The 14,691-nt window shown below is 46.5% G+C and overlaps 1 protein-coding gene across 1 annotated transcript in view; it reads right to left on the bottom strand.

The window, feature by feature from the left end:
- FAM174A (family with sequence similarity 174 member A) overlaps positions 1 to 13,804 on the bottom strand; it is a gene marked incomplete at its 5' end in the record, with an annotated part of 51,606 nt that extends 37,802 nt beyond the window's left edge. Inside the window, one exon of the mRNA XM_038765569.1 lies at positions 13,596 to 13,804. Within this exon, the coding sequence (XP_038621497.1) occupies positions 13,596 to 13,804 (209 nt within the window). The remainder of the gene's footprint in view (positions 1 to 13,595) is intronic.
- Positions 13,805 to 14,691: the final 887 nt, after the last annotated feature.

The raw sequence follows: 14,691 nt of genomic DNA, 5'->3' as shown, positions 1-14,691 counted from the left end.
CTCTCCTTTCTAATGGACCATGAGTTCCATGAGGGGCAGGGACTGTGTCTGATTTAATTATGTCGTATCTACTCTTTACGTAGTATAATGCTTGGCACACAATATCACAATTACTATACATTCTTAAGAGACATGCAGAAAGAGCAAGCACATCCTGCTTCCTGCAAGTACATGGAAATCGTAAAGTAAGACAAAGTTCACCACTGGATTCCTAATTCCCCCTTCCCAGGAGAAAGAAAGATCATCTACTCACTCATGAAGCATAACTGGACCACAGCAATTAGTATTTTTATGGTATTTGTTAAGCGCTTACTGTAGGTTCATCCCTATTCTAAGCACTTGGGTCTTTTTCAGAGGCCGTCGGGTCGTTTCCGACCCATAGCGACTCCAAGGATACACCCACCCATCTTTTCTCATAGAGTTGTTTTAGTATGTGTATCCACAGAGTTTTCTTGGTAAAGATACTGTGAGCCCGTTGTTGGGTAGGGACCGTCTCTATATGTTGCCAACTTTACTTCCCAAGAGCTCAGTACAGTGCCCTGCACACAGTAAGTGCTCAATAAATATGATTGAATGAATGAATACGGAAGTGGTTTACCATCGCCTTCTTCCACGTAGTACAAACTTGAGTCTCCGCTGTTGTCTTTGATCAATGTTTTGATCACTAGAACTTCTGTCTTTGATTCTTTCCCATGCCACTGCTGCCCCGCACGAGAGAACTGACTTTGTCTCTTTGGCTTACACCTTTTCATCAGTGGCTAGTCCTCTACAAAATAGCTCTAAGCTTCAACAGCCTACGCAAACTCTCCTGCCATAATAAGGCGTCGAGTCTCCTACTGAGAGCTCACCTCCTCCAGAGGCCTTCCCAGACTGAGCCCCCTTTTTCCTCTCCCCCTCCCCACCCCCCGGCCTTATCTCCTTCCCCTCCCCACAGCACCTGTATATACGTTTGTACAGATTTATTACTCTATTAATTTTACTTGTACATATTTACTATTCCATTTTTTTGTTAATTATGTGCATCTAGCTTTACTTCTGTTTATTCTGATGATTTGACACCTGTCCACATGTTTTGTTTTGTTGTCTGTCTCCCCTTTCTGGACTACAAGCCCGTTGTTGGGTAGGGACCACCTCTATATGTTGCCGACTTGTACTTCCCAAGCGCTTAGTACAGTGCTCTGCACACAGTAAGCGCTCAATAAATACAACTGAATGAATGAATGAGTCACAGGAGAGAAGCACTGGGGTAGATATAAGTTAGATATTAGATATAAGTCCCTTTTAGACCGTGAGCCCACTGTTGGGTAGGGACTGTCTCTATATGTTGCCAACTTGTACTTCCCAAGTGCTTTGCACACAGTAAGCGCTCAATAAATATGATTGATTGATTGATTGATTGACTGTCTCTATATGTTGTCAACTTGTACTTCCCAAGCGCTTAGTACAGTGCTCTGCACACAGTAAGCGCTCAATAAATACGATTGATTGATTGATTGATTGATTGACTGTCTCTATATGTTGCCAACTTGTACCTCCCAAGCACTTAGTACAGTGCTCTGCACACAGTAAGCGCTCAATAAATACGATTGATTGATTGATTGATTGATTAATCAGGTTGGACACAAGTCCCTGTCCCACGGGGCGCTCAGTCTTCACCCCCATTTTATAGGTGAGGGAACTGAGGCACCCAGAGAAGTTAGGTGACTTGCCCAACGTCTCACACACAGTGGGCGAATGGCAGGGCTGGGATTAGAACCCAGGTCCTCTGACTCTCAGATCTGTGCTGTTTCCTCTAGGCCATGTTGCCCCTATAGCATATACGTAGGTTCCCATCTAAGATGCAGAGGAGAATGTAAGTATGTGGGGGGGTGGAGAGGGAAGCGGGAGGGGGGCAGTTGGAAAAGGCAATTTTGCTAAGGCCCCAGTAGCAATATAGAAGTGGTAAGGCCTGAATCACCTTCAGTTATAGGTGAGAAAGATGCATTAGGTTCCCCTAGCCTCCTGAATCATCATCATCATCATCAATCGTATTTATTGAGCGCTTACTATGTGCAGAGCACTGTACTAAGCACTTGGGAAGTACAAATTGGCAACATATAGAGACAGTCCCTACCCAACAGTGGGCTCACAGTCTAAAAGGGGGAGACAGAGAACAAAACCAAACATACTAACAAAATAAAATAAATAGGATATGTACAAATAAAATAGAGTAATAAATATGTACAAACATATATACATATATACAGGTGCTGTGGGGAAGGGAAGGAGGTAAGATGGGGGGATGGAGAGGGGGACGAGGGGGAGAGGAAGGAAGGGGCTCAGTCTGGGAAGGCCTCCTGGAGGAGGTGAGCTCTCAGTAGGGCTTTGAAGGGAGGAAGAGAGCTAGCTTGGCGGATGGGCAGAGGGAGGGCATTCCAGGCCCGGGGGAGGACGTGGGCCGGGGGTCGATGGCGGGACAGGCGAGAACGAGGTACGGTGAGGAGATCAGCGGTGGAGGAGCGGAGGGTGCGGGCTGGGCTGTAGAAGGAGAGAAGGGAGGTGAGGTAGGAGGGGGCGAGGTGATGGACAGCCTTGAAGCCCAGGGTGAGGAGTTTCTGCCTGATGCGCAGATTGATCGGTAGCCATTGGAGGTTTTTGAGGAGGGGAGTAATATGCCCAGAGCATTTCTGGACAAAGATAATCCGGGCAGCAGCATGAAGTATGGATTGAAGTGGAGAGAGACACGAGGATGGGAGATCAGAGAGAAGGCTGGTGCAGTAGTCCAGACGGGATAGGATGAGAGCTTGAATTAGCAGGGTAGCGGTTTGGATGGAGAGGAAAGGGCGGATCTTGGCAATGTTGCGGACATCTTGGCAATGTCCCTACCCGACAGTGGGCTCACAGTCTAAAATACAATGCAATTGGTAGACACATGTGATCTCTGCCAACAGCAAGTACGTACGCGCATCGCTGATGTACAAACTCATAATTTATTTATTCATATTCCTGTATGTGTGCTTTACACACAGTAAGCGCTTAATAAATGCCATTATTATCATTATTATTATTATTCCCCTCTAGACTGTAAGGTCGTTGTGGGCAGGGAACGCGTGTCCCCCAACTTTCATAGATTGTACTCTCCAAGCGCTTATTAAATTGTACATATTTATTACTCTATTTATTTATTTATTTTACTTGTACATATCTATTCTGTTTATTTTATTTTGTTCGTATGTTTGGTTTCGTCTCCCCCTTTTAGACCGTGAGCCCGCTGGTGGGTAAGGACTGTCTCTATATGTTGCCAATTTGTACTTCCCAAGCGCTTAGTACAGTGCTCTGCCCACAGTAAGCGCTCAATAAATACGATTGATGATAAACCACTCCCAACCACGGCAGGAAGCAGCATGGCCTAGTAGAAAAAGCAGAAGGCTGAGAGTCGGGAGACTCGGGTTCTCCACCTAACTCAGCCTCTTGTCTTCCGTGTGACCTTCGGCAAGTCACTTACAGTCTCTGGGCCTCAGTTTCCTCTTTCATCGCTGTGAGCTGAGCACTGTACAAAGTGCTTGGGAGAGTACAAAACAACAGAATACAGAGTAGAGTGCTCTGCACATAGTAAGCGCTCAATAAATACGATTGATGATGAACAGAATAGGCAGACGCGGTCCCTATCCCACCACGAGCTCAGTTTATAATTGGCAGTTTGGGACCACTTATCTCCTTAATGCTCTGCACACAGTAAGCGCGCAATAACAGAGAAGCAGTGTGGCTCAGTGGAAAGAGCATGGGCTTGGACTCGGAGGTCATGGGTTCAAACCCCGGCTCCGCCAATTGTCAGCTGTGTGACTCTGGACAAGTCACTTCACTTCTCTAGGCCTCAGTGACCTCATCTGTAAAATGGGGATTAAGGCTGTGAGCCCCCTGAGGGACAACCTGATCACCTTGTAGCCTCCCCAGCATTTAGAACAGTGCTTTGCACAAAGTAAGCACTTAATGCCATTATTATTATTATTATTATCATTATTTATATGGTTGAATGAATGAATTTTCTCTATTAGATGGCAATCTCCTTGAGGTCAGGTATTGTATCATAATAATAATAATAATAATGATGGCATTTGTTAAGCGCTTACTATGTGCAAAGCACTGTACTAAGCGCTCTCCACTGTGCATTGCCTGAAATATCTCTGTTATGTGTTGCTCTGCACACAGGTGCTCAATTAATAGTGCTTAATAAATACCATTATTATTATTATTAATACTGTTGATGGTACTGATTCATTCATTCGTTTGCAGAGCGCTGTACTAAGCGCTTGGGAAGTACAAGTCGGCAACATATAGAGATAGTTCCTACCCAACAATGGGCTCGCAGTCTAGAAGGGGGAGACAGACAACAAAAAACAAAACATGTAGACAGGTGTCAAAACCGTCAGCATAAATAGAATTATAGCTATATGCACATTACTGATGATTTTGATAGTTTACTGTTTCCAGCCTGCACGATTTCTAGTCTATAAAATCACATGACGGTGAATTTAGGAGTAATAAATGTAGTGATTTAACAGTTCATATGAAACAAATTGGTCCGACTATCCATCTTTGTAATTTGTTCTAATTGCTAAGGAAAAGATGATAGGAAGAAAGCAAAAAAAAAGGTGCTATAGGGAAAAACCTACGCTTACCAAAAAGTTATCTAAGAGAAATGATCATCAGTAATGACTGTGGGACTTTTACTATTTAATCCCAATTTTACACATGAGGAAATTGATGCAGAGAGAAGTTTAGCGACTCACCCAAGGTCACACAGGAGACAAGTGGCAGAATCTGGATTCAAACCCAGGTCCTCTGACTCCCAAGCCTGTGAACTCTTCCATTAAGGATAAATTGTTGGCCTTTAATAGCCGTGAGAGAAATTTGAGAACGACTGTCTTTAGAGTAGACAGCTGCTATCTATCTGGCTCTGCTACATGTCTGCTGTGTGACCTTGGGCAAGTCACTTTGATTCTCTGCATCTCAGTTGGGTCATCCATAAAATGGGGATGAAATCATACTCCCTCGTACTTAGACTGTGAGCCCCACGTGAGAATGGGGTTTTGTCCAATCCTATTAACTTGTATCTACCCCAGCACTTAGAACAGTGCTTAGCTTAGTGAGCGCTTAAAAGAGCCATAGAGTACAATGTCCTCTTTGTACACATTTTGTTTAAACGGCTATAAATCTGAGCACAAATACATTTAATTCATTCGCTGCAGTGCACAGAATGCTTACTAATCCACGCTGCTAAATATGTTAGCAAAGAAAGTATCATAAATGCACATTTTGATACTTTAATTTGCCAAATTTCCAAAAGGGCAAAAGGGTGAATAAATAAAAGTGAACTATATATGCATATATTTTTCTGTTAGCGCAAACCACACTTTGGTATTTTTTCTCTGGGAAAACACAGGATCATTTGGCTGCAGAAACATAATACAGAAACAAAAATCCCTCTTTAAAAATAGTCAATCGCCTCAAATTATCCCTCCGAAAAAGGCCAATTTCATAATCCGAAAAAAAAAAAGAAGCCAAAGAAAAAGAACACGGAACTAAAGCACCAATGTAGATATTCTAAATAATTACTCAGAAAGTCCATTTGAAATTGAATCCATGAAGCACAATGTAGTTAAGTAGGTTGAATCCATCCTGCAATGCCTAATAATCCATCCATCATATTTATTGAGCACCTACTATGCGTAGAGCACTGTACTAAGTGCTGGGGAGAGTACTGTAACAGAGTTGATATGCCAGAATCATTTGGCTGCAGAAACATAATACAGAAACAAAAATCCCTCCTTAAAAATAGTCAATCACCTCAAATTATCCCTCCAAAAAAGCCCAATTTCATAATCCAAAAAAAAAAAAGTCAAAGAAAAAGAACACGGAACTAAAGCACCAATGTAGATATTCTACATAATTACTCAGAAAGTCCATTTGAAATTGAATCCATGAAGCACAATGTAGGTAAGTAGGCTGAACCCATCCTGCAATGCCTAATAATCCATCGATCATATTTATTGAGCGCTTCCTGTGCGTAGAGCACTGTACTAAGTGCTGGGGAGAGTACTGTAACAGAGTTGATATGCCAGAATCATTTGGCTGCAGAAACATAATACAGAAACAAAAATCCCTCCTTAAAAATAGTCAATCACCTCAAATTATCCCTCCAAAAAAGCCCAATTTCATAATCCAAAAAAAAAAAAAAAGTCAAAGAAAAAGAACACGGAACTAAAGCACCAATGTAGATATTCTACATAATTACTCAGAAAGTCCATTTGAAATTGAATCCATGAAGCACAATGTAGGTAAGTAGGCTGAACCCATCCTGAAATGCCTAATAATCCATCGATCATATTTATTGAGCGCTTCCTGTGCGTAGAGCACTGTACTAAGTGCTGGGGAGAGTACTGTAACAGAGTTGATATGCCAGAATCATCTGGCTGCAGAAACATAATACAGAAACAAAAATCCCTCCTTAAAAATAGTCAATCACCTCAAATTATCCCTCCAAAAAAGCCCAATTTCATAATCCAAAAAAAAAAAAAAGCCAAAGAAAAAGAACACGGAACTAAAGCACCAATGTAGATATTCTACATAATTACTCAGAAAGTCCATTTGAAATTGAATCCATGAAGTACAATGCAGTTAAGTAGGCTGAACCCATCCTGCAATGCCTAATAATCCATCGATCATATTTATTGAGCGCTTCCTGTGCGTAGAGCACTGTACTAAGTGCTGGGGAGAGTACTGTAACAGAGTTGATATGCCAGAATCATCTGGCTGCAGAAACATAATACAGAAACAAAAATCCCTCCTTAAAAATAGTCAATCACCTCAAATTATCCCTCCAAAAAAGCCCAATTTCATAATCCAAAAAAAAAAAAAAGCCAAAGAAAAAGAACACGGAACTAAAGCACCAATGTAGATATTCTACATAATTACTCAGAAAGTCCATTTGAAATTGAATCCATGAAGTACAATGCAGTTAAGTAGGCTGAACCCATCCTGCAATGCCTAATAATCCATCGATCATATTTACTGAGCGCTTCCTGTGCGTAGAGCACTGTACTAAGTACTGGAGAGAGTACTATTTGTAACAGAGTTGATAGGCCAGATTTTAGGGATGTTGTCAAGGTTGCACCTATGAGATATTAAGCTCTCAGAAGAGTAGGACAGAACAGAGTTAGGAGCCACACTGCCTGCCCACAACGAGCTTATGGTCTAGAGGATAACGCCCAGGTTACGGGCTCGCGAGGCAGGGAGGACAGCGGTGCCGTCTACAAGTGATGGGAAAGTCACGGGGAGGACGGAAAGGGTTTGGGTAGGACGATAAGGAGTTCTGTTTTGGATATCAAAGATGAATTTTGAATGATTAATTTATCGTGTTTTGGGAGGGAAGAAATGGAGTGCAAATACGTTTTAGCATTTATCGCAGGTTGCAAATAAACAGAGAATGAAATTCACAGCAAGAGTTAGTACGGACATCGACAAGTTTGGGTTCTCCTCACCAATTACGGAAAACGACCGCCCCTCTGCCTCTTCCGCATCTGTGTTTTATTTGTTTGACTTTGGTACCTTCCCTCGTTACTCCTCTGTTTCTCGTCGCTCTGCTTCTCATACCACGCCACGCTAGGAGAGCAGCTCGACTCAACCCTGAGTTTTCTTTCAGCCCTGCCGACTGGACGCTAGTTTCCCGTTAAATGAAGGACTTTGCTCTTCTAAGAAATGGGGAAAGCCTTTGGAAAAACTCAAAATATTTTAGTAGAAATCAGAAACCGGTGATTTCCAGCTCTCTGATGAGTCTTTCTGCTGCTTGATGGATAAAAAGTAAGTGTACATTCCTTAAATCGCTCTAACAACGGGTGGACAAAATGCATTGAGAAGCAGCGTAGCTCAGTGGAAAGAGCGCAGGCTTTGGAGTCAGAGGTCATGGGTTCGAATCCTGGCTCTGCCACGTCTGCTGTGTGACCTTGGGCAAGTCACTTAACTTCTCTGAGCCTCAGTTCCCTCATCTGTAAAGTGGGGATTAAAACTGTGAGCCCCACGTGGGACAACCTGATCACCTTGTATCCCCCCAGCGCTTAGAACAGTGCTTTGCACATAGTAAGCGCTTAACAAATGCCATCATCATTATTATTATTATTAGGTTTAATCAATCATATTTATTGAGTGCTTAGGGTGTGCAAAGCACTGTACTAAACGCTTACTATGCGCTAAGGGCTTCTACTTGGCTTGTGGCCCTCTTTGCTTGGATCGGGATCCCACGACTCTTTCATATTCAAATTCGGATGGCAAGAAAAAGGGGGTGCGCAGCCCCCGTTTCGCTTCTGCCGTATATTCCAAGCAGATTACCATGAGCCAAAGTCCGGGGAGACATGGTATTTACTGAGCTCTTTTTTTTTAGTAGTCTTTTTTAAACACTTACTATGTGCCAGGCACTGTACTAAGCGCTGGGGTACATACAAGCTAATTGGGTCGGACATAGTCCCTGTCCCATATAAAGCTCACAGTCTTAATCCCCACTTTACAAATGAGGGAACAGAGCCACTGAGAAATGAAGTGACTTGTCCAAGGTCACACAGCAGATGAGTGGCAGAGTCAGGATTAGAAGCCAGGTGTGCGCTCTTTCCACTCGGTCACACCGCTTACCGTGTGCAGGCTGCTGTACTAAGCCTTGGGGAGAGTACACTTCCCTAGTTGGTAGAGAACAGTGCTTTGCACATAGTAAGCGCTTAATAAATGCCATCATTATTATTAGACACGATCGCTGTCCACAAGGAGCTCGCAGTCTACCGGGGGAGACAGATGAGAGGATAAATGACAGATCGCGCAGTGTCCCTGCGGCCTCAGGCTCTGAGCCGAACTTGGGGGTGAGTGAAGGGACTGGGGTGAAAGGAGGGAGGAATATTAGGGTTCCATTTTCCGGCCACCCCCTCTCCCTCCACACCAAGCCTTAGCCCAGAATTGGAAATAGGAAACCATCTGCCCTCATCAGCGGGTGTCTTTGTCACCCCAACTGCCACCAAAGTCCTTCTGCACTACAAAATAGTACTTTTTAAGTGCTCACTCTGTGCCAAGCACTGTTCTAAACACCGGGGTAGATACGAGTTGATCGGGTTGGGCACGGTCCCCGTCCCACATGGGGCTCACAGTCTCAATCTCCATTTTACAGATGAGGTAACTGAGGCCCAGTGAAGCAGTGACTTGAAGACACTTGGCAGAGCCAGGATTAGAATCCAGGTCCATATGGCTTCCAAGCTCATTTTCTATCCACTAAGCCACAATGTGAGATTGTGAGGACTCACAGCCACTCATATTACCTATGGATCAGTCGATCAATAGTATTTATGGAGGGCTTCCTGTGGGCAGAGCACTGTCCTAAACTCTAGCCTGCAAGCTCATCCTCCAGACTGCAACCTTGTTGCGGGCAGGGAATGTGTCTGAACAAAAAACACATTAGGAGAAACATGCATGTAGCTTTTCCTGCTGTTCAAACGATTCCCTACTTAGCACACGCGCGTTTGCAGTCATGACTGCGGCGGAACACTTGGGAATTATTACTTTACGTCTCAGAGACCCCAACTCTGAGGTTGGTGCAAATTGGAGTCTGAATATGAACTTTTTTAAACTCTTCATGTAGGAAAGCAACAGGTGAGAAGCAATACCCGAAATGCAAGCAGTTAAACTGCAGCTTCTAGGATTGGATTGTTGTATAGCACGGGATGGCTATTAACAGGAAGACACTTCTAACCTTGCTTATCAATCGGTCCTATTTATTGAGTGCTTACTGCATGCAGCATGCTGTACTAAGTGCTTGGGAAAGTACAACGCAACAATAGAGGAGACACATTCCCTGCTCACAAGCTTACAATCGTGAGGGGAAGTTGAGGCCAACGTTTCTAGCAACTTGTCCTTGATCTTTGGAGAAGGCTTGGGCAAGTGTTTAGGGCTGGCTTTTATTTTTTTTTTAACAAGAACCGCATCCTTGACTACCATCCCAACCAGAAGGGATCAGAAGCAAAGTGGCTTAGTGGAAAGAGCACGGGACTGGGAGTTAGAAGACTTGAGTTCTAGTCCTGGCTGCTCCACCACCTGCCTGTGTGACCTTGGGCAAGTAGCTTTACTTCTCTTTGCCTTAGTTCCCTTGTGCAAAATGGACACCGAATGCCTGTTCTCCCCCCTACTTAGTCTGTGAGCCCCCATGTGAGACCCGATGATCCTGTATATCTACTCCAGTGCTTGGCAAATAGTAAACGCATAACACAATTATTATCATTAAGGACCGGCAACACGCTGACCCTGGAGTAGCGATCTTCGCTTTTCAGTAGGGGATAAGGGCAGAACGGCAGCGTGAAAAGCAGCATGGACGCAGCACGGGCCTAGGCATCAGAAAGACCTGGATTCGAATCCCAGGTCTGTCACCTGTCTGTTGGATGACAATAACAATGTGTCTGGTTATTGGTGGGGTGTCATCTCCCATTCAATCGTATTTATTGAGCACTTACTGTGTGCAGAGCACTGGACTAAGTGCTGGGGAAGTACAAATCGGCAACACATAGAGACAGTCCCTACCCAACAACGGGCTCACAGTCTCCTCTGTAACAATAATAATATTGCTGGTATTTGCTAAGCGCTTACTATGTGCCAAGCACTGTTCTAAGCACTGCGGAAGACTGTGCATCTAGCTTTAGTTCTATTTGTTCTGACGATTTTGACACCTGTCTCCATGTTCTGTTTTGTTGTCTGTCTCCCCCTTCTAGACTGTGAGCCCGTTGTTGGGTAGGGACCGTCTCTAGATGTTGCCAACTTGTACTTCCCAAGAGCTTAGTACTGTGTTCTGCACACAGTAAGTGCCCCCAAAATACGAGGGAATGAATGAATGAATGAATGAATGAATGAAGGGATGGAGCTCAATAAATACGACTGAATGAATAATGATCGTAATAATAATGATGGTATTTGTTAAGTGTTTACTATGTGCCAAGCGCCATTCTAAGCGCTGGGGGGGATATAAGGTGATCCAAGACTTGTTACATGTCCAAGACTGAACTCCTTGTCTTCCCTCCCAAACCTTGCCCTCTCCCTGACTTTCCCATCTCTGTTGACGGGCACTACCATCCTTCCCGTCTCACAAGCCCGCAACCTTGGTGTCTTCCTGGACTCGGCTCTGTCATTCACCCCTCACATCCAAGCCGTCACCAAAACCTGCCGGTCTCAGCTCCGCAATGTTTCCAAGATCCGCCCTTTCCTCTCCATCAAAACCGCTACCCTGCTCTTTCAAGCTCTCATCCTATCCCGTCTGGACTACTGCATCAGCCTTCTCTCTGATCTCCCATCCTCGTGTCTCTCCCCACTTCAATCTATACTTCATGCGGCTGCCCGGATTGTCTTTGTCCAGAAACGCTCTGGGCATGTTACTCCCCTCATCAAAAATCTCCAGTGGCTACCAATCAATCTGCACACCAGGCAGAAACTCCTCACCCTGGGCTTCAAGGCTGTCCATCACTTCGCCCCCTCCTACCTCACCTCCCTTCTCTCCTTCTACAGCCCACCCCGCACCCTCCGCTCCTCTGCCGCTAATTCATTCATTCAATTGCATTTATTGAGCGCTTACTGTGTGCAGAGCACTGTACTAAGCGCTTGGGAAGTACAAGTTGGCAACAAATAGAGACAGTCCCTACCCAACAACGGGCTCACAGTCTAGAAGGGGGGAGACAGACAACAAGACAAAACATGTGGAAAGGAGAGAAAGGGGCAATGAAAGGAGGAGGAGAAATTCATTCACACATTCATTCAGTCGTATTTATTGAGCGCTTACTGTGTGCAGAGCACTGTACTAAGCGCCTGGGAAGTACAATATGAACATGAGTGCTAATGGTTTTTTTTACATCTGGCTTTCTCCTTTTTTTTTTTACTGAAAAACAGCAGTTACAGCTCTTAATTCCATTAAAATAGAATGCAAAGCAAAAGAGCAGAAACAAACTACATAGGAAATTATGTAAAGTGCAGTACTGTGTTCCCAAGACCCAAACACTGACCAACACAATAAAACCCATAACAGTGGACACTTTGGTAGTTTCCATGATGAAAAGGCAGTGCACCGATAATAAAAGATCATTAAATAAATAAGAGCAAAATTATTTATTAATCGAAGGCACGGTATTCACCGGAAACTGCAAACATTGACACTGTGATCGCCCAAGACTAGGCTCTTCAGCACAACTAATTTAACTACCAAGAAGTGGCATGGTCCAGTAAGAAGACCTAACGGCCAGAGCACGGGCCGCGGAGTCAGAAGGACCTGGGTTCGAATTCTGGCTCCACCATTTGTCTGCTGTGTGTCCCTCGCCAAGTCACTTAAGGGCTCTGTGCCTCAGTTACCTCATCTGTAAAATGGGGATTAAAGCTGTGGGATATGGACTGTGTCCATCTTATCTTGTATCTACCTCAGCCTTTGCCCCTCTCAGGGTCACACCTGGAGAGTTTCCAGTCCTCTACCAGTCTGGACTATGGGAGGGAGAATCAAGTAGAGACCTACCCATTCCGTTCCTAGCTTGGCCAGTGGGTAGCAAGTGAAAGACAATCTGCTACACAAGTCAAAACTCCCCTGTGCTGGGCAATCGAGACCGTGAGCCCGTTGTTGGGTAGGGACAGTCTCTATATGTTGCCAACTTGTACTTCCCAAGCGCTTAGTACGGTGCTCTGCACACAGTAAGCGCTCAATAAATAGGATTGAATGAATGAATTGAGGGCAGAGACTCGAGTTTACTGCATGGAAGGAGGAGGTGGTAATCTCCTCACCGTACCTCGTTCTCGCCTGTCCCACCATCGACCCCCGGCCCACGTCATCCCCCGGGCCTGGAATGCCCTCCCTCTGCCCACCCGCCAAGCTAGCTCTCTTCCTCCCTTCAAGGCCCTACTGAGCGCTCACCTCCCCCAGGAGGCCTTCCCAGACTGAGCCCCTTCCTTCCTCTTCCCCTCGTCCCCCTCTCCACCCCATCTTGCCTCCATCCCTTCCCCACAACACCTGTATATATGTATATATGTTTGTACAGATTTATTACTCTATTTATTTATTTTACTTGTCCATATCTATTCTATTTATTTTATTTTGTTAGTATGTTTGGTTTTGTTCTCTGTCTGTCTCTCTGTTTTAGACTGTGAGCCCTCTGTTGGGTAGGGACTGTCTTTGTATGTTGCCAACTTGTACTTCCCAAGCGCTTAGTACAGTGCTCTGCACACAGTCAGCGCTCAATAAATACTATTGATGATGATGATGGAGCGCGGCGTGGATCCAGGCGGGGGACGAGGCGGAGCAGGAGACCCCAGCCAATCAGCACCGGCAGCGCGTTGCCGGGGCAACGACCCGCCCAGGACGTTCCCAGCCAATCAGCGCCGGCGGCGCGTTGCCGGGGCAGCGGCCTGCCCAGGACGCTCCCAGCCAATCAGCGCCGGCGGCGCGTTGCCGGGGCAACGGCCCGCCCAGGATGCTCCCGGGCCCCTCGGCCAACTGCGGTGCGGTCGGCCGGCGCTGCCCTAAGCGCTGCGGCCAGCCCGCGCGCGGGAGGTCGGCGGGGGCTCACCGGACGGTGCGGATGACGAAGTAGACGAGCACGGCGGCGCTGACGGCCATCAGCACGGACAGGGCTCGCTGGGTCATCGGCTTGTCTCCCGGCTTGGGGGCCACCGCCAGGCCCTCCCCGGCTGCCGCCGCCGCCGCCGCCGCCGCCGCCGTGCCGTTGCCAACCCTGGCGGGCTCCCCGGCGGCGGTGTCCGGGGCGGGCGGCGGGGAGGACGGGGCGGCCGGGGGGGCGAGGGCCAGGCCCGGCCCCGGCGGCAGGAGCAGCAGCAGCGGGGGCAGGAGGCCGACGAAAACGACGACATGGAGGAGGGGGCGGCGGTGCCAGCCCCGCATGGCCGCGGGCACGGAGCGGGGAAGGGACCGGCGCGAGCACCGGAAGTCCGCGCATCTCCGGGGCCCCGTGACGTCACCGGCGGGGCGGGGAGAGTCGACGGAGGACCGGGAGCGCGCCGCGCATGCGTGCCGGGGCGCCGCGCATGCGCGCTGGGGCGCCGCGGCCCCGAGCCGGAGGCCGGAAGTGGCGCGGCTCCAGCCTGAGGGAACGCCCTTCTGCGGCCTGGGCCGCCATCACCTCATCCCACCTCCCCTTCATTCCATCAATCAATCAATCAATCAATCAATCAATCAATCAAACATATTTATTGAGCGGTTTACTGTGTGCAGAGCACTGGACTAAGCGCTTGGGAAGTACAAGTTGGCAACAGTACAAGTTCAGTCGTATTTACTGAGCGCTTACTGGGCGCAGAGCACTGGACTAATCAATCAGTCGTATTTATTGAGCGCTTACTGTGTGCAGAGCACTGTACTAAGCGCTTGGGAAGTACAAGTCGGCAACACATAGAGACAGTCCCTACCCAACAGCGGGCTCACAGTCTAGAAGGGGGACACAGAGAACAAAACCAAACATACTAAACAAATAAAGTAAATAAATAGATATGTACATGTAAAATAAATAAATAGAGTAATAAATATGTACAAGCATATATACATATATACAGGTGCTGCGGGGAAGGGAAGGAGGTAAGATGGGATGGAGAGGGGGACGAGGGGGAGAGGAAGGAAGGCTCAGAGTCTAGAAGGACGAGACAGACATCACA

Source organism: Tachyglossus aculeatus, chromosome 23 (assembly GCF_015852505.1).
Source record: "Tachyglossus aculeatus isolate mTacAcu1 chromosome 23, mTacAcu1.pri, whole genome shotgun sequence".
In the NCBI taxonomy this organism is placed as follows: domain Eukaryota; kingdom Metazoa; phylum Chordata; class Mammalia; order Monotremata; family Tachyglossidae; genus Tachyglossus; species Tachyglossus aculeatus.
Note: the sequence above shows the minus strand (reverse complement) of the source record. Positions and strands in the feature narration are given on the sequence as shown.